Genomic DNA, 25,015 nt, shown 5'->3' on the forward strand with positions numbered 1-25,015 from the left:
TATGTGATGACATATACAAATGTAAATAAAAATGGCGGCGACGTTAGGAAGAGGATGATCGGATGAAATTTTTTTATAGATGAGACGGAACAAGTTTTTAGTTTAATAATAACATTTCCTTTAAAATGAAAGCATTAAAAATACTTTCGCACTATGAGATGACCATCTCAATGCAGTTGATGTACTACCATAACAGGAACCTGCACACGATTTTAGTATCGGTNTTTTTCGAGAATGCGAAGAATGTCAGTCGTTCTATTAATATTTAAAATTTGAAAAAGAGCACAACTATGAGGCATAATGGAATTTTTTCGTGTTATTCTCCACCGAAATGTGGATAATTAAAATGTCTTGAGGAATACGCGCCATCTGTCGTTGACAGTTAGAAGGAATATTCACTCATTAATCAAATTCCAATTTGTTCTCTACGATGACAGAGAAGAATGGAAGGCGTGGTACGTCATTCTTGATAGCTTCATTTTATTTGATCGAATTCTTCGCTATAATTTTATGTTCGGAACTTTTTTTTTCCAAAGGCAAATCTGATCGCTTGTATTTTTTATAGATTTAATTATTTGATAAAGACACGATGTTTTTTCTTTCTTTTTTTTAAGAGAAAAAAAAATAGAAAGAGGGAATTTTTCAGGAACGAAATATATATTTGAGTTTTTGCGAAGCTTCTTATTTTTATGATTTTTAATATATTGTTCTGAAAAAGATTGTTAAACTTAGTAAAATTATGCGTTTATTAGAGGAACGTCATATGACTTATTATTTTAAGAATTAAGTTCAATCCACTTTAAGTGAGCACAATACACATCGAGAATGAGGTGTAGCGTCTTAACTGTTTCGGTTTGAGTGTCTATGTTTGCCTCATAAATAAGGTGATCTCTGGAGCGAGGAACGGGGTTCAAGCGGTTCTATTACGTAACAAGCTCTGCCTTGTGTATGTTGCAAAATAAGAAAATCTCTTCGCCCTCTTCAGAACCGGTTTTTGTTCATATTCAGAGCAAAGATGAAACGCATTATGAGGAAAATATTTACGTTTTGGCTTTAAGCTCGGTTAAAAGTTAACTTAGCTACGTCAGAAAATGAAAATTTGACTAGATGTCCATTATCGTCACATAAGTAGATTACGAAATCGGATGCAAAAAAATTTCCTTTCTCTGAATAAACGTGCCTTTTTGACGAATTTGGATTCTTAACCCTCAAACTGTTCGTGTTTAATGTTTAAGAAATTATAAAACTTACTTTAATATGTAAAATATTTTTAGCTAAAAAAAGCAAGAAAAATTTTAACAATGTGATTTTTTTTCCGATCTCTGATTGTAAGGGGAAAAAATCGAATATCGATTGATTATCAACATTCAAGCGAAACGTTGACTGTATGAAAGAAAGTCAGCATTTTATGTGTCAGATTTCTGCTCAAATTCACACTAAACATCAACACCAGACTGCCCTATTCGATCTTCAAAGAAATGTGTATAATCCGATTTTGCAGATCAGAACAAAATCACCCTTCTCATCAAAGTTGCGTAAAGCGAAATCAAGTGCATTTTCTAAAATATGCAAAGGAATCAAAATAATAAAATAACAAATTGTGGATCTGCAATATTTACCTTGAGTCTCTCTTCCCTTTTTAATGCATACTTTTACTATCTGTAATGAGAATTATAAGTCCAAAAATAAATATCTCATGTCTTGCAAGCCTAAATGATGGCATGACTTTGCATCATTTAATGCTACTTTGTCTATAAATTTACAAAATACAGCAAATAGCTGCGAGATACAAATTCAATGCTCCGCTTAAAATTTCCAATTTCAAATGTACTTCGTAATAAAAAAAAAATTGTTAGATAACATCAGCTCTAATTCATTAAATCGAGCCAAGTCACTCTTTATCTCCCTCTTTTTCTCCTACCATCAGGAGCCTAGGTGCTTGAAATGAGTGACAATTTCTTGGTATGTTTATAACGCATGTTCGCTACCAAAACCCTGAGAAAAATAAAATATTTTGCTCATATTAATTTTTTTATTTAGTTTTATCGAAGTCACCAAGCGATAAATAGCTGAAGTTAATATGAAACATCACCTGTTCGCTAGCAAAACGCTATTTTTTTCCATTCATTTCATTGATAATAAGCCTTCAAATGATACAAAATGAAAGATATTTAGTTAAAAGGAGTTAATTTATAACCTGTAAAAGTTCAAGAAGTTTTCCTCGTTGCCAAATTCTCCATTGTCTCAGTTATTGGAAAAGGAATCACCATTCATCAATGCCACGCATTACAAACAGCATGTGTGGGAATAAGCGATAAAAGCTTTGTCTCCATTTTATCAAATTACTGTAGATGAAGGTTTTTATGTGAATGTATACCTTTTTGTTTCAAGTCAAAAGAAGAAATTATTTATTCATACTGTAAGTTACAAAGCATGTTAATCATGAAGCTTAAGTATAGTTTTATCAGTTACTAATAGCAAATTTTCTTCTGATGGACTCGTAATGAGTTTCGTAATTTGTAGCCACACTAATAACAAACATTTCACTACATTAATTACGTGAGATATACCCAAATGTTTGTATTTTATCACTGTGAAAACGTAAATAAGAAAATCGTCACTAATTTTAAATAGATTCTTATTTTTTATAATTTTTTTATTTAAAAAAAACTTAATTGATTCAAAATTCTTTAGAAAGTGTGGATCTAGTCCAAGCGCGTGGGAGAGCTAAAATTGAATTCTGGAATATACACCGAAAAGCCATTACATTATGACCACCCTGCTAATAACATGCAGGAACTCCTTTAGCCCTCAAAACTGCTAGCACCCGCCGTGGCATTGATTCCACATGATGCTGATAGGTAGTCTGAGGTATCTGGTACCAAGCGCTCACCAACTGGTCCTGTAATTCCCGCACATTGCGAGGGGGTAGCGTGGCAGCACGAATTTGGTTTTCCAAGTAGGACCACAAATGCTCCATTGGATTAAGGTCAGGTGAATTTGGGGGCCAAGACATGACTTGAAAGTCACTGGAATGTTCCTCGAAGCAATCCATGACGATTCGACCCTTATGACATGGTGCATTATCCTGTTGGTAAACACAATCCCCAGCAGGAAAAACTGTTGCCATGAATGGGTGAACTATGTTCAAGTAGCTAACAAACGTCAGGGATTGTTCTATGAGGATTATGGTCCTAATGTGCCCCTTGAAAACATTGTTCCTGGGAGAGAAACCATGAAAACCTGGGGGATTTCATTGTTAAAGATGGAGGGTGGTCATAATGTAATGGCTCTTCGGTGTATATACCTTAATCGATTTTACTAATTATTACAAATAAAAATAAAACTCAAATTTAAATTATACATAATGAAGTATGTAGTGTAATTTCGATTGGAAAAGCTAATTAATTATCACTCGAAAAAATCCAAATTCAGAATTTAAAAAATCGGCATTTTTAATGAGTTATGATTTTAAAACCTTTTGCTCGAATAAAACGATGCATATTCAATAATTTTTTTACCAGGAATAAAAATTCCTTCTTCGGAGACGTGCATTGGATGTCTAATGCAAGGTATGCAATGATACTTCATTTATCGTTGCTTTGTATATCCAAATTAACTTTAAAAAAGTATATATTTAGAATTGAGAAACGATATTGAATTATATCGATACTGATATTGCAGTAGATATAAAAGCAATTGGTTTTCTTAGACGTAGAACTGTCGTCTAGAGAAAATTGTGAAATGATACTTTATTTACTACTTTTTCTGTATTATAAGCAATTACTTTTGTACAATCGAATTCAGGATTTGAAAAATATTTGCATTTAGAATTCAGCAATCATTTTGAAACCTTTTGTTCGTATCAAACTATCTACATTCATTAATTCTTACTGTAGTTTAAATACCTTCCGTCTCTAGAGAGGTTATGTGGAAGTCTAAAGGAAGTTAAGAAATTGTGCTTCATTTGCCACTTCTGATGTAAAATTGAAAAAAAATATATTGTATACCAAAACTAAGAACTAAAGTATACAGACATGTTTATAATCGAGCAATCATTGTGAATTCTTTTGTTCGAATCCAAAGAAACCATATTCAGAATTTTTACAGTGAATTTAAAATCTTCTGCCTTCAGAGACGTTAAATTAACGTCTAAAGGAAGTTTTTGCCACTGCTTCTAGATAGTAAACAATTACCATGCCGGAGAAAATGGACCACTTCGAATTACTTTTGGTCTAATGATCAGATCTTCCCTTTAGGTCTCAATATCGAGGTCTTATATATGATTTCTCAGGAACTATCCAACCGATTTCGCTCAAATTTTGCATTTTGCCATATGCAACTAGATACTATAAAATGATGTAAAAATTTTTTACACCTTGCAATCCAAATTTCTTTTCGACTATTATTAAATGAAATAATAAAAAATAAATATTTCCTAAATAATTAAGTTATTTTTTGCATGGAATTATCTTTGAATAAATGAATTTTATAATTGTGTACGAAAAATTTTCAATTCACTTATAAAGTTCTCGAGATAGGGCGAAATACGCAAAAATTAACGTTAACATTAGGGGATCCAAACTTTGAATCGCTCTCCTGATCAAACTATTGCGACCACATTTACCAGATTGCAGCTACCCCCCATAATTTGGGGGTCTAAAATCCGAATCAGAGAAAAGGTATGAGAAAAGTAAATAAAAAAGGTACATATGTATATTCAGAAAAAGTGCGGTCTGATTTTGTAACTTAAAATACAATCTGCACGAATTAATTAGCATAAAGTCACCCCCTCGAACTATTAAGATAGGGTTCTAGAACTCGAAGATCCGATCATTAGATCAAAAGTTATTCAAATGGTTTTTTTTATGTATATAGAACAGAGCAATCAATTTTAACTCTTATGTTCGAATCAAAAGATCCATATTCAGAATTTTTACATTGGTTTGAAAACCTTTCGTCTCCAGAGACGTGGAATGAACGTCTAAAGGAAATTGTGGAATGATACTTGATTTGCCACAACTCTCTCACGTGGTGCTTGATTGATTCCAAACTGAGATAAGTAGACTGGAGGAAATCAAAGAAGTGGAATCCGGCAAAAGATTCGAGTGGAACACTCACAGCACAAACCCAAACAGGCACGTGCACAGGTCAGTCAGGAAAGAGGGAGAAAGAAAAAAAATTCCTTCCATCTCATTCCAATTCAAAAGGAAAAGATATCCTTGATCTTGTGTTGGCGAGATTGGGGCTACTCTTTCAGAGAATGAGAGCTTCAGGGGAAGGAAAAAAAAAGAACTTTCATACTCTTTGAAAAGCTCTTTCAGAATAAACTTTCGGAACATTTTACACAAACAGTACTTTCGTAAAGTGAGTTTTCCAACCACCAAGTCACGTTACTGTAATGTTCATTTATATTATTCCAGACCTTTCTTTAAAGGAGAAGAACTTATTCGTCACGCCGAATTGTGAAGGAAAAAGGAAACGCCAGTTTATTTTATGGCAAGTTGTTTCTTTGAATGTGTGAATTTGATTTTGGGATCTGTAAATACAGAAAAGTGGAATTTTCTAATACGGTTTATAATAAAATCATGATTTCCAGTAAAAGCTTAAAAATTAAATAATTTTCCTTCTCGGTCAATGTTTCGGACTCAATAATAAAGTCTACGGTAAAATTAAAAAAAAAAAAAAACAATATTTACCGTTGTGTCGAAAGGTTATCTGTTAACTATCCAAAATTTTCCTAGACTCCACTTAGTTAGATTTTGTAGATATTTCATTTAAGCAATGCTGAAAGAATAAAAAATTATCAGTAAACTATAATGCAAGATTAATAGCTTATTACTTTATTAAATATGTTATTTACTTTGCTAATTATTTTTATTTTAAAACACATAGAATGAAAATAATTGGTTAAATAAATAATTCCAAGAAACTGAAGTGGTAATAATAAATAAGATATTTCTTAATTTAAAAAAAATTCATTAACTTAGAAAATATGCAGCTGGAAATAAAAGTTTCAAGCGCTCAAAAATAGGTTCCCATTCTCACGTCACTCAAATCTTGAGTACGAGTGCCTATTTTTAAGCTCTTGAAACATGTCTACTTTTACTTCCAACTGCACATTTTTGAAGCCAATAAAAAAAATTTTATCAAGCGAAAATAATTAGTGTTAAAATTTCAATCAGTCTTAAATTGTACAAAATTAGGTATTGTAGAATAGTTTTAAGTGAAAAATGTAAAATAATAAAGAGAGTAGCAATAAGCTGTAATAGGTAAAAAATAATAATTACAAATAATTAATTAACATGAATAACATTAAATACATAATTTGAAATACATTAAAAAAATATCTGGTTTTGTTTTAACATTATTTTACAGTACTAATAACAACCAAGTAAGCCGAAGTGATTAATTTAACTCAATATATCATATTAACCGGTTATTATTAATAATTACCAAAGAAGTTGTGTCAATTGCATTCTTTCCCGTTTTTATTGGGGATACTGCCATGCCAACTACAATCGCCAAGGCGCAAATTGATTTTAAACAGGAAAAAAATTTTAGAAAAAAAAGAAACGAAAAGAAGCATGTAGATGTTTGCCCGGGGGTGGCTACGAGTTATACTCTTCGAGTTGATCCTTTTCCGTTTTTTTTTTCTTTTTTTTAGTTCCTCGCGGACTGCTCCCCGGAAGTTGCCGAAACTTGCTGATTATTCTGCCACAGATCACGGAAATCTCCCCTTTTTATTTCTCATTTTGACCAAAAGTAGTGATTATTATTAATTTTGACCGATTAGTATTAATAATAACTAGATTAATCACTTTAACTGTAACACATACACAAAGAGGCACACCCATGTCCCAATGCTATATAAACCGTTTAATCACATTGACCAAACTTCATTGGTTATTATTAATAATAACCGGTTAAAGTGAATAATTTGCGATATTTCTCACTCTGACCAAAAGAAGTGATTGACCGGTTAGTATAAATAATAACCGGATTTATATCTTAAACCGTAACATATCAATTAAATTACAAAATTATACTTTGTAATTCATAAATGAATTTAGTATAAATAAATTTTACAAAAATTTTAAAAATACAATTATTTCAATTGATATTGAACTTAAAATTTATACTAGAAATTTTTTGGCTACATATATATTTAAAATCAAATAATAGAAAATATGATGGATATGAAGGAAAACATGACATATATGTAATAAAGTGCATAGCGATTATATTTATAATTTTAACTATTTTCACAACTATTTAGGCTCTAAACACTTTAATACACGTTTCCGTAGTTTCTGGCACTTTTGATTGCTCACTTTCTGACAAATTTGAAGACAGTTTTGAGGAGTCTTAAACCAACTGAATTCATTCAAAGCCAGTTTACGGAGTCAAATTTTTGTTTTCCTTTATGAAATAATACCGTAAAGTGCTCGACTTCGCGCGCAGGTCATCAGGCTACCAAAGCAGGGGAACAATCCCCTCTGAAGATCAAAATTGCGATGGCATGTCTTCGGATCATCCTATTGGCTACGGTCTGTTTCCCAGACCGTCACCAATAGCCCCTTGTGCAGCTCTAATGCGATGTAAATAAACTATCTAAGTGATCATCTGAAAAAGATTAATTTAATCGAACAGTGAATATTTTTCACAGTTTAGTCACAATATTTAATGATACTGACGTTTCAAAAGTTGCATAGCATAGCATATGCATATATCGTGTCTTTACTTCAAAATTAGTTTCATCAAAAAATATCAATATCTTAAATTCCTCTGTTTCGACATCTTCCTCTTTTGATCTAACTCTTTATTCTGTAACTTCTTCTAATATTCTGATTCTTCTCAATCACAATATGCAGCGACTGTATTGTCCCCAGTAACTCTTGTAAACATCAGTTTCTTTTGGATTCATCAAGTTAGCAAATTCTTTTCAATTTCATGGGAGGTATTTTTTTTTAATCTGTGTTAAATATCTTGCACGTCTACATTTTGAAGCATATATGATTCAAACGACTTCTTTCCCAAACATGTCAATCTCTTGATGAACAAGGCTTTAAGAAATGGTGCGATAAAAAAAATTGTTAATGAAAAGTTTAAGAATATCCTTCCATTTCTTCAGATGTTAAGAATCAATGATCAAAACTATTTCACTTAATCAGGATTCATCAAGAAATGCATTCGACTAAAAAAGCAGCGCCATCTTTTGTCAAGTCTTGCAGCTAATTTTGAAGAAAATAAACTGGTTTCCAAAATAAAATGCATTGATTTCTATCTCATTCCTCTTTTTAATTGGTTTTTCTAATGTCGGTCATTTTTTGTACACCCGGTAACATAGTTAAAAAAAACGATCTACATTTGAATTTCAGGCACTCAAAACAGCATCGAAAGTTCCAATAAACAGTTCGGAGTATTTAATAAACAACCAAAAAACAACACATAAAAACTTTCACCAAAAAATATTAATTGATTGCTAAAAGTGCTTTACAACTCCTGTAAACAATCTTCATTTTTATGGGCAAAATATTTTTCATGGCAAGCATAAATTTCCAGTTCCACATTCATTCATAATATATACAGAAAATTTTTCTTCACTCCTGAAAAGATAAACTTCAGCAAGGGAGATAGTTGGTGTTGTTTTCGACAGAAGGACTTTATTTTGATGCCGTATTATTTGCCCTGGTAGATCCTCGTAAAACAGGCGTTGGAAAAATAAAAGAAGATTTAGATAGCTGGCAGGGAGGGGTAAAAGGGCGCCAACACAAGAAAAAGTCTGTGTGCCCGTATATATATATTTATATGACATCATCTCATTGAATATTCAGAAATTGACAAAAAATTGGTTGACGAGAGAGGAAGAAAGGGGCATATAGATGCCACAGTTAGTTTTTTTCTTTTTTTCTTTTTCGAAGGAAATGAGATTTTATAGAACAATAAAAGTTCCCCGTCTTTTTTAGCTTCTTGAAAACTGGAAAGAAAATTTAAGCTTTTTTCTTGTTCTTCTTGCTTTTTCCACCTTAATTGCTCTATTTGCTTTTTTACGAGAATGGAGATTTTCCTTACGAAGTTTTTGTTTAGGATGCAGATTACTGCAATATATATATATATATACATATTCTCATTAAAATGGATTACCTAATTATCTCCCATCACTGAGTTCATCAATCACACCAAGGGCAGAAAACTAATAGGTGTCAAAACCCGGCNAAATGAAGATAAAACAAAGGAAAATTATAGACATATGCAAAGGAATAATAATGAAAAAAAATAACAAACAACTGATTAAAAAAAAAGGATGAAATTTTTTTTTAAAAAAGCGGAAAATAAAAGATATAATCTTTTCATCAGCCCACACGATTATATCCGTAAAAAAGAGTGCTTTCTGATATTGTATCAATGCAACCAAAGCAAAATATATTAATTCAATAGTGTGAGGAGCACGCAAAAAAATTTTTTACAAAAATTGCAACAAATAAAATAGAACACAATAAGTAAAAATAACACGTAAAAACAGAAAATAAAATAAAATAAGAAGAAAAAACAGTATAAAACAAAACAAAAACTATAAAGCGAGTAGCGAAATCAGATGAAATCATATATATATAATCAAAATGAAAAAAGGATTTTAAATTTTAAAAAAAAATTCCATTAGAAGAATTAAAAAAGGAAAGAATTTAATTAGAAAACTAACAAATAGAAGATATAATCTTGTCATCAGCTGACACAGTTACATCCCTAAAAATGGTGCTTTATAATATTGTATTAATATAAGCCAAAACAAAATATATTAATACAATAGTGTGAAGAGCACCGAAAAAGAGATAGAGGGAGACCAATCTGTAAACAAAATTTTATCTGGTTAAAAGATCACAAAAATTCAGGAAAAAAGTATAAATAAAACACGAATATAACATGTAAAGCGAGGAAAAAAAAGATTTTATGTACTAACAACTAACTTGCAAAAATTATTTTGAAATATTTTCGTATCTAAGAAATAAATGTATAACAAAGTTTTGGGAAAAATATTTATTTAGTCCGATGCTTCTTCTTTCACTACGGCCTGCTGTAGGCCAAAGACGTCCCAAGTAGTCTTTGCCATCTGGTCCTATCCGCAGCAAGGTTTTTCTAGTTTCCCTTATTTGCTGTTTGTTAACGTTAAAGTCCTCCGCTGAGTCAATCCTAATTGGTGGTATTTCTCTTTTTCTGTTTCCCATAGGATTAGTAAAAGTGAGCTTTTTTACTGGATTTGTATTATCAGACCGGAATAGATGTCCAAGTCATCGCAACCTATTGCATTTGTGATTTTAACAATATCAGGTTGTTTGCATTTTTGGTAAATTTCAAAGTTAAACAAGGATCTGCAGTTATTATTCTCATGGACTGCACCAAATATTTCTTTTAACATTTTCTGTTCGATGGTCAATAATTTATTTTTGTGTAACTTGGTTATTACCCAGTATACACTCCCATAAAGCAGAATAGGTAATGTATCAGCATGCATTTCAAATATTTTAAATTATATTACGTCTTGTAATTCCTGCAATGAAGGTAGAGCTCACTTGCCTGCACCGATAATAATGTATCAACTAAAGATGGTTGCTTCAATCAACAATTTTAATTAATTTTTTTAAATCAATCATTCCCTTTCAGAACTATATTTGTTTAAAAATTTTATATCAACTTATTTGTTTTCCTTTTTCTTCGAAACTTTCCCAATTTATTAATTTAAGAGCAAAGTACATCTCCAGACCGCCAACTGAGATATTCTTAAAAGACCATTACAGTAACCCAAGAATTTGAAGCGCATCTAAAGTAAAAGACCCCAACTGACCATAACATTTCTCGGTCATTTCGACCCTACGGTTTAAAAGGTCTGCCCTTTAATGTCCTTCTCTTAAGTAAGTTTCAGGCGAAATTAAGACTTCGGATGAAATGGCTGGCTTGCTCGTAAAATCTAGATTTATGCGTTAAGAGGCTGACTCGACATTATGTGCTTTTCCTTCCTTCCTTCCGTTTCCTTCAAAACCGTGGACTAGACTCGCAGAATACAACCAACTTTCTTCTTCAATTTAATAAAAGGAGATATAGTTTTTGGGTTACACAAGATAGAGTGATTTATTAAGTACATCGAAACAAAAGTAATTTGGCTAAGTATTGCCAATTTTTTTTTCTGTGAATTTGTTTATCTGTTATATTTTGAAGTTTACAGATAAGTTTTAAAGCTATTCTCTTCCTATTGTTAGTTTATGAGAAAATTTTCTATTCATATTTTCCAACAGTGGTGGATCCAGAGGAGGCAGATATGACGATCATTACTCCATTAAAAGCATAAAAATGGTGTTAAACAAAAAGGAAGACTACAATTTTAAATACAATAAGTAAAAATGGAAAAGCGCTAAAAGCAGCATAAAATCAAAATTGTCTTTAGTAAACAATTTAAATTAATATAGGAAAACTTAACTAAAAACCAAACAAAATTTCAAAAATAGGCATGTCAGCAAAAAAGTACTTCTTCAGGGGGCACACAAGCCTGCTAACATGCTAGAGCCTGACATGCTTATCTTTGAAATTTCGTTTGGTTCTTATTCAAGTTTTCCTATATTATTTTAAATTGTGATCATCCCTCCAGTCATACCTTTAGGTCACCAAATCTGAAGGTGGAGTTTTTTTAAAAATATGATCAACTAAAGTAAATCTTCTGTGCTTTTGTTAAATGATGCTATTTCATTCTATGATTTTAAAATTACTGAGTGTAAAATTACATGCGAGAATTGTACCAAATACTTCTTTAATAATTAAATGAGTAGGCAATTCAACAGCAATGTGCTTGAGCATACAAGTTATACAAAAAGAATTGGTAATTATGAATGCAAAAAAGAAAACTGAATTTAATAGTCAAATTTTGATTCTTTATTAATATCTCCTATAATAGTCACCCTCAACCAGACCTATAATAGTCACCCTCATAAAGAATCGAATTAAGAACGATTCTGGAAGATTAAGAATGGAATTAAGAACGGTTCTAGGTTTAAGAACGGTTCTGGGTATTGAGAATGAATATAAAAATCAAGATTGATTCCGAAAGAGTAGATATATTTCGAATAATTCTATCTGAAATGTTTTATTTCATTTTATAACCGTCGTTGAAAAATATTTTACGACTATTAATGTTCAACTCCGTAGCCTTGTGACTTTGAACCCAATCAAAAAGACAATGGAACTTCTGGATCTTCTGGAACTTCTGGAATAGGGAGAAATTGTACCTTTCGTGGAGGACTATATGATGGAATTAATCCGAAGAGTTACATGGAGAGAAAAACCATGAACACCTCCCACGGTAAGCTCGACGGCAAGGGGACTATAACCCATGATCCGTCTACCACTGAGGATATTTTGAGTCAGCACTGTGATCGGTGCGAGCTGGGTGCGGAATTCGTATCTACAAGTCATAGCTGGGATTCGAACCTGGTTCACCGAATTGGAAGGCAAACGCTCTATCTCCTGAGCCATCCCGGCTCTACTCTCTGAATTGTTTTATTTTACTTTATAACCGTCGCGTAGTCAAATTGTTAAGCTTTTATCGTACTTGTGCCATTTGGTCGCCTCCCACCTCCCCTTTTTATTTTTTGCTCATTAATTGCATGCCCAAATACTTGCTTTTCTTCTGGAGGGGTGCAGCGGGTGTTCTTTTTGCGGCATTTCCCGCTTCTGGAAAGAGAGTTTGTAGTAAAGTGTGCTACTTTTAAAAAAAATTAATAGTGAGTGCTGTAATACAAAATACAATAGTTAGTAACGATTACTTTTAACGTTAGTTTAGCAAGGGAGCAAAGCGCAAACACAGATAATTTTTCGAATCTAATTGGTACAAATATTTGCTAGTCCGTCAATAGACGTAATAAGAACACCCCTTTGACCGAGCGTTAATAAGAATTAAGTATTACTGATATTTAAATTATCTATTTCGAATAATAGCTAATTTATCAATTCGACCACATCTTCAAATGCGAACGGACACTCATGAAACATTGTTATCCCAATAAAAGGAAAAATATTTTCTCTGTAATTTTAAATGTACTTTATTTCTTAGAACAAATTAAACAGCATTAAACGCTTGCAAAATTGCAAATATTTGAATATTTCTGAGCGTTTATGAAATTAAATATTTGCTGTCGACTAATGTATAAGAAATTGAAGGTCAAAAGCAAATATCTAAAAGATAATTTAGAATAACAAACTAGCTATGTAAACATGAAAAAATTCCTCATGTTTAAATTGGACAATTTTTTTTACTCAAAAGCGTTTTGAACCTGAGTGTAAATTAAGTTCTCTAGCTAAGTTAGAAAAGTAGATAAGTAGTAATTAACATAATTGAATACATTTCGAAAGTATTTTGCAGTCACTACGTTTATTAAAAAATGATGTAGCTGTCGTTAACTATAAAATAAAGTAATAATAGTAGTAAAAAAGTAATTATGGTTGTGGATAATTGAAAATTCGTGTAGTTTTTCCGAATACTACTCTTAAGATTCTACACTTTCGTCAATTATAATTACTTAATTTTCACATGAAACACTAGTTAATTCATCAAAATTCAAGACAACCAACAGTTTTTAATCAAATTTAGACAATTTCATAAACCTGCAACATTAAAAAAACTACTCTTATATAAATCTTCAAACTATAAAGCTATGCTAAATGGTACTCAATGAGTAAAATAATTTAAGCGTTAACTATAATTGTTAAAGAAAAAATAACTTGATTACAAACAATCTTATTTTTAAGAGTATGGAATTATGCAATTTGACAATTATGATTTAATACTTAAGATTTAAGTGAAACAATAATTAATTCATCAATCAAAATTTAAAATGGTCAACAATTTTAATCAAATTTCAACAATTCCAAAAGACTACAACATTAAAAAAATTACAGTCTTTTCTAAATCTTCAGAATATAAACTATGCTAAGTGGTACTCAATGAGTAAAATAATTTAAGCATAAACTATAATTTTTAAAGAAAAACAACTTGATTACAAGCAACATTAGTCTGATGATAATTGAATTCTGCTTTTTATCAATCATGATTTTATGCTTAATTTTCAAATGATACATTAATTATTGCAGAGAAGGCAGAAAAGTCATAAATCAACATTCAAAATGGCCGTCAGTTTTAATCAAATTCAGACGATTCCACAAAACTACAACATTTAACGTCCATCAACCATCTAAATTACAGAAATAAAACCTCTCCCCAAAGAGAACGTCATAAATATTTATGCAAATGACCTAATGCCCCTGATGAATCGCGGGAGAGATTCCAAACAAAGCAATTTATTTTGCCCTTCTGTTGAATTCCATTTATACAGTTCTACGAATCGAGTCAGCCAGAAAGCAATCAGCAGACGATATCCAGAAGAGTTTTGTGCCATAGTCAACAGATGGTGGAACAGGCGAAGTTTTAAAGCATTTTTCGAAATGGAATGACTTCGTAGGGGCAGAAAAGACTTTTTGGAGAAAGGCAATATTTTAAAGGGACTGTCTGCTTTCGCTAAATGATGAGGACTGAATTGAAAGGGGGTAGAATCCGAAATTGACATCACGTAATGGAATGAATTCAGTTGATGATTTCGAAGAAAGATGGACGCTGGGAGAATTGAGATCAAATAATAGTTCAGTCTGGAAATGCCGCTCATTTTTACTTTTGATTTTTGAGTAAATATCTAATATACTTAATATTTCAATATATGTTTGCAATATTTTTTCTTATCTCTGCTGTTCTTCGTAATTAATGTGTTAAATTATGTTAATTTATAATTGAGGATTTTTTTTAATTGTTAAATCAAAAGTTTAGTCTGAAATAATGATTAAGTAATAAAATAAAAATAAAATGTGCTTGAAATATTTTAAAAAAAGTTTTAAAAACCAGAACATACCCTTTTTAATGTGGTATTTTTAGTAGTTTGAGTATATGCCAATCATAGTAAAGACAAATTTTTAAAAAAATCCTTGAAACGTAATCCTTCTATTTTCACTTTTGTGATTTGTGATTTCACTTTCAGTTGCTTTAATTTTCAAGATAAATTAAGAATCTAGCACCACCATTAAATAAAATAAAAATGAATTATTTAGACATTCCCAAACGATTTTAACTAGAATTTTTTTTATATTTGCAATCATCAAACGTAAGATTTCGTTTAAACTAATAAATATTACATCTTCCAGCACTGTAAAATATTACTCAAAACTTAAAAGAGAATGGTAGAGAATAATAAATTATCGACATAAACTATTATTGTTCTACAATTTAAAACACAAACTTTTTTTGAAATTAGAAATAAAAATTTGATGTTCAAAATTAGAAAGCAGTTGAGATATTAAAGAGATCTTGCACAGCTTTTGCCTGACACAGTGGCGCTAACTTTATTTCTATTCCTTAGGGACACGGGGCAAGGAAATTTGCGCATGCGCAGTGACGTTAGAGTTAGGGCTAACCCTACGCATATCTCTCTGTTTGTAGAATCGCTTGCTTATGTTAAAATAAGTACGTTTTCTTATTTTAGCAAAAATATTTAGTAATAAATTCAAACATATAAAAACGCTTTTTTTAGACAAAAAGAAATAGTTTGTTGCAAGAATTGTACACATTTCACATTCTAGTGTATTTTTTAATGAAAGTTGAACGAATTGATATTTTAAAATTTTGGAGAAAACATAACTAAGAAAAGAAGTATAGCTCAGTATTTTTGTAAGTCACAGAAAAAAAGTTAGGAACAAATATGGTCACGAGACTGAAAAGATTAAAATATATGTAAACATTACTTATTCATATTTTTCATGAGACGAAACAGTAATTTGAGAACTAATGTTGTACTACAGTCTAAAATGCATTTTCCTTATTCAAAAGTATGAAAATTTAAGTGTTTAAGAACAAAATATAATTCGAAAATAGTGCCATTTAATGCTGGGAAATCGTTTGCTCAAACAAAAAGAATTGTTTTCTCGTATGAAAGTAGTATTTTTTATACAGTTATACTTAACGAAACAAAAATTGGTCAAAAGATTAGTATACAGCAAAAATTTATTTTGCTTAGAGTTTTGATGTTGATGTTTTAAACTTAAAGAAAACAAGCGCAGATTAATTAAAAATAAATTATTCCGGTAAGAAAAGTGTCAATTTATAAATTCTGTTCTTTATAGAAACTTGCTGAAACAGAAATACAAGTACTTTTCATTTAACTATATTTAAAAATGAATATATCATTAAATGGGTGCAACCAGCATTTATTTACTTCTTAAAACTCAATTACTTTATTTATAAAATGCTCTTTAGAAACTAAAGTAAATTATTCAATAAATCATTTCCAAAGTATACGTTGCGATATGTTACCTTTATTCAAATACAGTATTGAATTTGGCAATCCCAATGCAATGGTATGTTATTTTGTCTGAAAAAATTACGGGTTTAGTCGACCTCTTTAGGAAACCTTTAAAGATAATTTCCCGCAGAACAACTTTGTTGTTCCAACTAAAGGTAGAGATTAGATTCTAAATTCTTAATGTCACTTATTAAATGTTCACACCCATAAAAGTGCGAAGGTATTTGATTTCTTAATAAGAATAAAAAAAATCCTACTTAAATTTCATGAATTACTAAGTTAAGACCTATCTTTTGAGGATTTCTTTTTCATAATTTTTTATAGTATATGGTTTCATTTAATGCAATGCATGCACATAGAAATTGTCAAGTAACCAATGAATGTGCATAAATATTACCAGTGCAATAATAACTGTCTAGGAATAACAATTCAGAGAAATCAGAGCATCGGGGATCATTCAAAGATTAAGTAAGCATATTTTTCGGCAATTCCAGACACACCGTATCCTTTGCCATCAAAAATAATCAATTCACAAATCTCTCTCATACTTACATAAGAAAGTTACAACAACCTTATCTAGTACATTTACGGTAGTTATCTAGTTTAAGAACTGAAATTGAATAAAAAAAAATACAACTTTGCATTAAACAAAGTTTACGTTTTAATTTATTCTCTGAAATTTTATGTCGAATTTTCGCTAGGAATCATTTAGGTTTTCCTTTTGTGTTGAACCTTGAAAATAAAGGGTATTAAGGGCTTATGTAAACATTACCCCTTGTTGGTAAAAATAAGCGAATCACAAACACCCTCGCTCCGTTAGGAACTTTCGTAATATTTAAGTGACCCCTGGGCTAAAATGTTGCCAGTGCAATAGAAATTATCAAGAGACCAATGGGTGAATTAATTACCAAGAAACCGATTCATATTCCTAAAAATTAAAACGAAAACAATGCTGCAATGATCAAAATGCATAAAAATTGTGGGAAGAGTTCCCCCCTCCCACTAACTTTTAAGAATCAAATAATTAGTTTCTTGAAAACTGCATCTTAAGAAAAAAAAATTTAACTTATATTTTCATTATATAAAAATATAAACGAAGCATTTTAAAAAACATAAACTAAATCAATTTTCGAAAAAGTAGAACGCAAGGTACAACATAATTTATTAGGAAATTTATTTGACAAAAAGAACTTCAAAAGTTTCATAAACATTACAATGTAGTCTGCGACAATTTGGAATAAAGAATGCATTCTTAAAAAAATTTAAATAAAGTTAATTTGTTTGCGGTAAATGTTGTAATGGTTTGGGGCTGTATGACAATTAATAGCGTTAGAAATTTGGAACTTATTAATGATAGGATAACAGCTATGTAGAGGTGAAAAGTAGTGCTAGAAAGTTAGGCCTTCAAGACGCTTATATATTCAAACAAAATAATGATCCTAAACATTCCACGAATGTAACAAGGGAATGGTTGCTTTATAATGCACCAAGACGGCTAAACACTCCCCCACAATCTCCTGATCTGAACCCGTTAGAACATCTTTGGCTCCAACTGGAACAAGAAGTAAGAAATAACCACATTACGGGTAGAAATTCTTTAGCATATGCATTAATTCATTCCTGGAATAATATTTCACCAGATATCACTGAATAATTAATGGAGTCCATGACACAGAGATACGAAGCAGTCAATAAGGTCAATGGACTGCATACAAGATATTAAAAAGCAAATGACCATTAATGCAAAATGTTATTATTTGTTTCTCAAAGTGTGTTAATACTTTTTCTGGAAGAAAAGGAGTGCTTATATTATTTTGTTTTGCTATTAAAGCAAGTGTACGTTTTATATGTTGTACGTTTTTATATATATATATATATATATTACATATAACTTTTTAGTTATTGTTGTGTTTTTTCTTTCTTTGCTTTACATCTTTAAAACAACTAAATATGAAAGGAATTACAACAATACTTAAGAGAGTTAAATAATATTTTATTCCTTTGTACATTGTTTTAATGGTTCTTCTTACACATTGTTGCCGAAAAAGACAATTGTTAATCACACCAACAATATAATAGAAAATATTAAATCCTCATTCTTATTTGAACTTTTATGAGTGAATAACGTCTTTTTTGGCGAGTGACTTATAATTTGTGAGAATGAGTGAATTATTTCGTTTTGCTGTGCTTAATTACTGGCAAAAAGAATTGCAAAGGAATCCAAGGCCATTTCGTAAGCATGCAAACTATTAATTTTATAGCAATTTTCATTCAATTCAATATGACCAAATCTTGATTAGAATAAATCTAAAACTTTTTGGAACTAAGCAGGAAGTGGCGATATATAATATTAGATGTCTATGCTATTTTGTCTGAGATTATCTCTAATTTCTGTAAAATATAGATTTGTTTTTTTTAAAGTTTTAATTTAATCTTGTTTGAAAATCCTTGAAACTGAATTGAATTAAAATATGAAAATTCTTCCTCAAATTGCAAATGGAAGTATTAAAATTAAATGAAAAAATTCAAATAGAAATGGAAAAGAAAAATATGAACTAACTGCTATTATTTGTATAAATGCAAATATATTATAAACTTTCAATGTTCCATTTATTTTATAATCTGAAAAATGATATTAATATTTTGAAGCTGTGACGTATATTTCCTTCGTTAGAAATTAATTTGTTAATGCAATTTCATAAAGGTTTTAATGATTGCAACAACACGTTGCACTGCGCTGTAAATCATTCCAGATTTGTGTTTGAAAATTTAGTAACAATTATTCAGTTTCTGGTTTAATAATCATAAAACATTTTTGTTACCCAAATTTAAATTCAGTCAAAAACAAGCTTAGTTAAAATTTAATTAAAAATCTATTTTTAGCTCCTGGATTTCTTGCAGAGGACACCAGCAGTAGTTCGTCTGAAACAGATGGGTAAGTATTTGATTTAGATTGACAAATAATATTACTTCTTTTAGGAGAAAAATTGTAATTTTTTAATGTTTAAGACATAAATAAATAAAAAACAAATAAATAAATAATAAGAAAGAACTATGAAGAAAAAAATCCTTTAGAAGAAGTGTAAAGAAACTGTCTTGTTTAAAAAATTTTGATTAAATATAATTATATGGAAAAAAATATTACATTAGATTTTGTACTTAAAACATGTAATATAGAAAGAAAATATCAAATGTGATATGAGATGTTAATATGAGAATGAAAAATATGTTAAGAGATGCTTTTAACAAAATGTATTTCATTAATATTAACTTTACATTAAACTAGTCTTTATAATTTCTTAAATATCAGTTGAGCAGGAAACTGATGACAGATGACCATCTTGAGATAATTAAATATTCTGTCTATAAATATATAATCTATAAATATATTATTTTCTTTCTTTTTTCAGCTACGAAATGCTGGAGATTGAGGGTGAGTTAGTGAGTGAGGGGTCAAATTTGACTTCTGATGAGGAGGAGGAGGAAGCTAATGATAGGTACGATATAGATTATTATCTTTAAGAGATCATATTATTTGAATTTTAAACTACATTAAATATTCAACATTTTTACGAATAAATGTATTAAGCGAAATCATGTCTTAAAATTGAAGCAGCAATATAATGTGGTAATTTCATTTTTTACCTTTAGCGATGATATGGAAGAGCTGAGTGCTGAAATAGAGCACTCTGAGTCATCTGAAACTGATGATGAAGAGGTTGAAATTTTGGATAGGTAATCTATTTAGCTTTTATTTCATTATTATTGTATTAATTGTCTTTAGTGAGATTTTAAATATTTAGCAATTTTCTACATCATATATTGAATAGTATTCATGTTGTTACTTTTGCATTCTGATTTTCATCGTGGAAACTTTAGAAAATAATTGTGTTAAATTCCTTTTAAGAAATGCATATTGAAATGATTTATAATAATCAGACTTTAATGGTTTCAAATAAATTAAACAAAATTCATAAAATATGATTTGACTCTTATTAATAAGAGACATGCTATTATGCTACATGTTAAGCATATGTTAAGCTTGACGTGTTATCTATATAATGCTGTCATTTTATTTTTTTATCTTTAGAGATGACTTGGTAGAGGTGAGGGCTGAAACAGAGCCAAAAGAGTCATCTTCATCTGATGATGAAGATTATGCTATAGTGAATAGGTAATTTAAACAGTTTCGATATTTTTGAGATTAAGTATTTTAAACAAAAATTTACACCCTTTGTAATTTTTAAAAGCACGCGCTACTTTTTTGCACGTAAACTTTCGTAGTGGAAAGAATAGGAAATATATATTTAGAATTTATTTAAAAAGTTCAAATAAATGAATTTCTTCTGATCAGACCTAGATGAATAACAAAAAATTAATGTGAAGCATAAACGTAGAAGGCATGAAATGGTTTTTTAAAAAAAAAACAATAATTTAAGTGATACGTAAATATTTCAAGCAAATACTGTTTTAAAAAATTATTCCTCAAAATTACTCTTAAATAAATATGATCGAATTGTAAAACTCAAGCATTCAAAATATTGGGTATAATGGCATGCTCAACGTGTATATTAATTCTGGTGCATCGTGACAAAATGAAAAATCATCATCAAATGTGACAAAATTTAAACTTTATTAGTTTATAACGATTAAATAATCCCAGAAAACATCTGGTTAAATAATAGTTTACTGCACTTACCTGGGTTCTAAAATTATTTCTCGAGTATAAATTGTTTTTAGATCGGTAATAAACACTTTTCTACTTAACAGCCATGTTTATTTACAAATGAAGATGAGTTCTCATAGCTGTACATTTGAACATGTCACTATACGTAGAGGCTTCAATTTCAATTATATATTTTTTGGAGCTATTCTATCGCATTTTTTCACAAATTTTAGAAACTCATTTTCACAGGGAACGCATTTGCTAATCTTGAGATAATATATTCCATGCACTAATTTCTTTTTTTTTCTTTTTTTATTTCTTTTTTTTTTAGCGAAAAAATGGTGGATGTGCAGGCTGACATTGAGCCTAAAAAATCACAAATGATTCTGGATAAAGAGATCGTTACTATTGATGGGTAATGAAAATCATATTTTAATCTTACAAAAAAAAAGAGTCTTCAATTAGTTAATACACCAGATTTAAATTTTGATGGTCCGAAATTGTATTTTTATTTTATTCAAATTCCTTAAATTATTTTCTTCGAGAAACAAATGACCTACATTCGATTTTACTCATTTTCAAATAGAATGGATATTTTCCTCATCCATTTTCATGAGATTTCTGTTAAATAGAAGCAATTATCTAAATCCAAATTTCAATGCAAGTTAATCCAAATTTTTATCCAAATTTCAAAACCCAAATCCAAATTTTTATCCAATTTTGATCCAAAATTCAAAATCCGATTTTCTGCTCTTACGTAGTTTCGTGTAACTCCTTCTTACTGTCCATAAATGCTCATAGTTTTAATCTATGTATTGAATGCAATTCCGCTTAATGTAAGTATATTTTTTATTAAGAATGTTTTATCCATTTATCTACTTCATTATCCAAAATAGGGATTGTAACCACAATCTAAAAAACATGGTCTCGATAAATCAGTTTTGTTTCGATCAAAAAAAGCTTTAACACCTTCAAGTTAGTTTTACTTCTTGCATATTTTGCTTTCTCAAAGAGTTCATATTTTTAAATTTTTATTTTTTTAAGAGCTATTCAATTAATTCTTTCAATTTATGTGTTTTGTCTCCCTTTTAACATTTCTTAGATAAAATCTCATTAAAAATTTCCCTTCAAAAAAAATTCAAAAAGTTTAAACCATTTGTGTTCTTAAAAATAATAATTAATTGCAAAAAATAATATTTTGCATAAAATAAACTTTTCAATAAATTGTCTATAATTGCCCTCGTCTCTCTTATGAAAAATGGTTCCTATTAAGTCATAAGAAATGCATGTAAATAAACATTTTCATATCTGCTTTCATAATATTATAATTAATGCCTGCACAGAAATTTTAGCATATTCGAGAAAAGTCACACAGCTCTTTGCTTTCATGAAAATTCGAACTCGAAATAAAAAGTTAATGTGTCAATAAAAGTTAATAAAAGTAAATAAAAGTTAATAATGTGTTTATTTCTTCCTTTTTTAGCTAAAAGCACTTAAATTTTAATATTAAATTAATTTTATAAATTTTCTTCTTAAATTTTAGTAGTGATAGAAGTGGCCAATGGTGCTTCGAGATTGATTCTAGGGAAAAGAAAATACTATCCAAGGCTAATAAAGTAAAGGAGTCATTAGACATTGTTATTGGATTAAAGAGGTATATATTAATTGCTATCTATCTTTTAATAATTATTTTTATTAAATTTATTATTTTTTTTATTGACTAACTAAGTATTAGGTTTATTATAGACAATCGAGCATGATGTATTTATTCGGTAAACATAGAAAACAATTTATGTATGTATGTGTATATATATATATATATATAAATTTTTTTTTAGTGTTTCCGATTGAAGCAAAGGCTACTTTCTATATTTGGAGGGGTAAAAATTCAAACCTGTCCAAAAAATTTTAAGTTAATTTAGAAGCATACACTTTTCAAGACTATTTCAAATACTGTCGGTACTAATTAATTAATGTATTTAAAATAAGAAACTTCAATATATAAGGTTGTTTGATCAAGTTGTTGCGACATTTTACTTTACTCTACAAAAAATAAAACATCAAGGTACGCACCTGTTGTTCATAGATATATTTTCTTTTTTTAAAAAATTACTTTGTATTTAATTGTATAATTTATTGTGCATGTTTTTTCAATTTGTTAGATTCTTTGATTTTGGAAAATAAAATAAAATGTACTGCGATTGCAACATTAAAATTTTTTTATGATAATGATAAGATATTTCTTTAATTAAGAATAAGGTCAAGATTAGATTAAAAAAACTTAGGATTTAGTTATAATAAGAAATAATGCAACGTTCTTCCTACAAATTCCTTGTCAAGCTAATTAGTTAACGCAATTTTTAATAAAATTCTTTTTTAAACAATATTTGCTGCAATTCTATAACTCGCGTGATTAATAAACAAAATAATTAAAGCCTAATATAAATTTAAGTACATAAATAACTTTCCTGCAGATTGTTTAACAATAAAGGGATTATTTCTTACAGTTGCGGAGATGTTTCTCATTTGACAAAAATTCTGGAAGAAAAATTGACCCAAAACCCAGATTTTGCAAAGAAAAGAGAAATGGCCAGAAAGAAAGAGAGAAAGAGTTTCCGTTACTTTGTGAGGCGCCTGTTTACTGGGTGTTTCATACGGAAATATTAGAAAACTGACTGAACCCAAAACTAGACATCTCCCGACTTAGGACTACCGAATTAGACAAAATTTCTCAAATTTGTGACTCCAAAATTTCTGACTTTTCCCGACTGTGACTTTTCCCAACTGTGACAATTCCCGACCGTGACATTTCCCGGCTGTGACTTTTCCCGATTGTGAGTTTCACCAACTGTGACAATTCTTAACGGTGACAATTTCCTGAGTGACATTTCCTAACTATTACTTGTCTCAGGACACACAAACTGGACGAAAAATTTGGAATATGTAGCTACAAACGAATGCATTTAATGATTGTGAGACTTACAAGTGATAACAGTATGATAAGCGAATTGACCACCTTTGATTGCAAATTCTTTCTAAATTTATTGTAACTTATTATATGCATGTAAAATTAAGACTAAATACAATAAATGGAACGTGTTTAATGATTTGTTTGTTTCTTATTACTTTTATTATTCAGAATTATTGAAATCAATTTTTATTAAAAATGCATGTTACAACAGTGTGTACTAAAATAATTTAATAAATCGAACAGATTTTTTTAAACTAGGGGACTTCTTCGACTACTCGCTAACAGCAGAAATTGACAACGCAGTGCAATTTATATCACTTAACTAATTTCAGTAATGCTTTTTGCTTTACGTTTGTTCATAAACAATGAAATGTACTACAATGTATTCCATAGCTGATTTTAATTAGTTTTTACTACATGTTTTCCTATTGCTCATCAATTCTCAGAACTGTTTGTTCAGTTCTTTCGAAATGACTTGCGCCTTTTATCTGTAGTGTTCGTAACAGGACGGTGTACCAATAAATTGACAAAAAATCAAGTTCCTCTAATGGATTGATATTCGCTTGTAACAAAACGCAATTTTACAGTTTAATTAAATCAAATTTAATTAGAGTTTTAAAGAAAAGTTAGGCAGATTGTCCATCTAAGACAAGGATTAGGAATTGCAAAAGATCATATTTAAAAGTAACTGGTGATAGTTTTCAAAAATTAAATTGCGTGGTGTAATAAAAAACTTCTAACATAATATAAAAATATCTGAAAAAAAATTATGATGATATCAATAACATTTAAATATCAAAGTATTTCTTTAACATTTCCTTAGAAATATACAAAAATTCATAATGTTTAATCTAATGGTTTTGGAGTTGTGCGGCTTGTGATTTTTTTTTAAAATTTTTGGAGGCTGTAGTGGCAGTTACTTTAAAATGTAAAAATTATAGAGAGATACATTCACAAGAAATATTCTAAATTCAATCAATTTGCTCCATT

At 29.6% G+C, this 25,015-nt stretch overlaps 2 protein-coding genes across 2 annotated transcripts; both read left to right on the forward strand.

Annotated features, from left to right (window-relative positions):
• The first annotated feature begins 16,392 nt into the window (after positions 1-16,392).
• On the forward strand, positions 16,393-20,566 carry LOC139425435 (uncharacterized). The gene is made up of 6 exons (XM_071180318.1): positions 16,393-16,443; positions 17,746-17,974; positions 19,272-19,323; positions 19,799-19,885; positions 20,040-20,123; positions 20,479-20,566. Exons 1-6 carry the CDS (start codon positions 16,393-16,395, stop codon positions 20,564-20,566), a joined length of 591 nt encoding a protein of 196 aa, XP_071036419.1.
• Positions 20,567-21,389: 823 nt separating this feature from the next.
• On the forward strand, positions 21,390-24,117 carry LOC139425497 (uncharacterized). The gene is made up of 3 exons (XM_071180506.1): positions 21,390-21,469; positions 22,598-22,708; positions 23,562-24,117. Exons 1-3 carry the CDS (start codon positions 21,393-21,395, stop codon positions 23,719-23,721), a joined length of 348 nt encoding a protein of 115 aa, XP_071036607.1. The 5' UTR covers positions 21,390-21,392; the 3' UTR covers positions 23,722-24,117.
• Positions 24,118-25,015: the final 898 nt, after the last annotated feature.

Source organism: Parasteatoda tepidariorum, chromosome 4 (genome assembly GCF_043381705.1).
Source record: "Parasteatoda tepidariorum isolate YZ-2023 chromosome 4, CAS_Ptep_4.0, whole genome shotgun sequence".
Classification (NCBI taxonomy): Eukaryota; Metazoa; Arthropoda; class Arachnida; order Araneae; family Theridiidae; genus Parasteatoda; species Parasteatoda tepidariorum.

Coding starts and splice junctions, on each gene's coding strand:
- LOC139425497 (XM_071180506.1), top strand. CDS start 21,393: ATGGTGGATGTGCAGGCTGACATTGAGCCTAAAAAATCACAAATGATT. Junction 21,470..22,597: donor GAGATCGTTACTATTGATGG/GTAATGAAAATC, acceptor CTTAAATTTTAG/TAGTGATAGAAGTGGCCAAT. Junction 22,709..23,561: donor ATTGTTATTGGATTAAAGAG/GTATATATTAAT, acceptor TATTTCTTACAG/TTGCGGAGATGTTTCTCATT.
- LOC139425435 (XM_071180318.1), top strand. CDS start 16,393: ATGTTACCTTTATTCAAATACAGTATTGAATTTGGCAATCCCAATGCA. Junction 16,444..17,745: donor TTGGCAATCCCAATGCAATG/GTATGTTATTTT, acceptor TATTAATGATAG/GATAACAGCTATGTAGAGGT. Junction 19,324..19,798: donor AGTTCGTCTGAAACAGATGG/GTAAGTATTTGA, acceptor TTCTTTTTTCAG/CTACGAAATGCTGGAGATTG.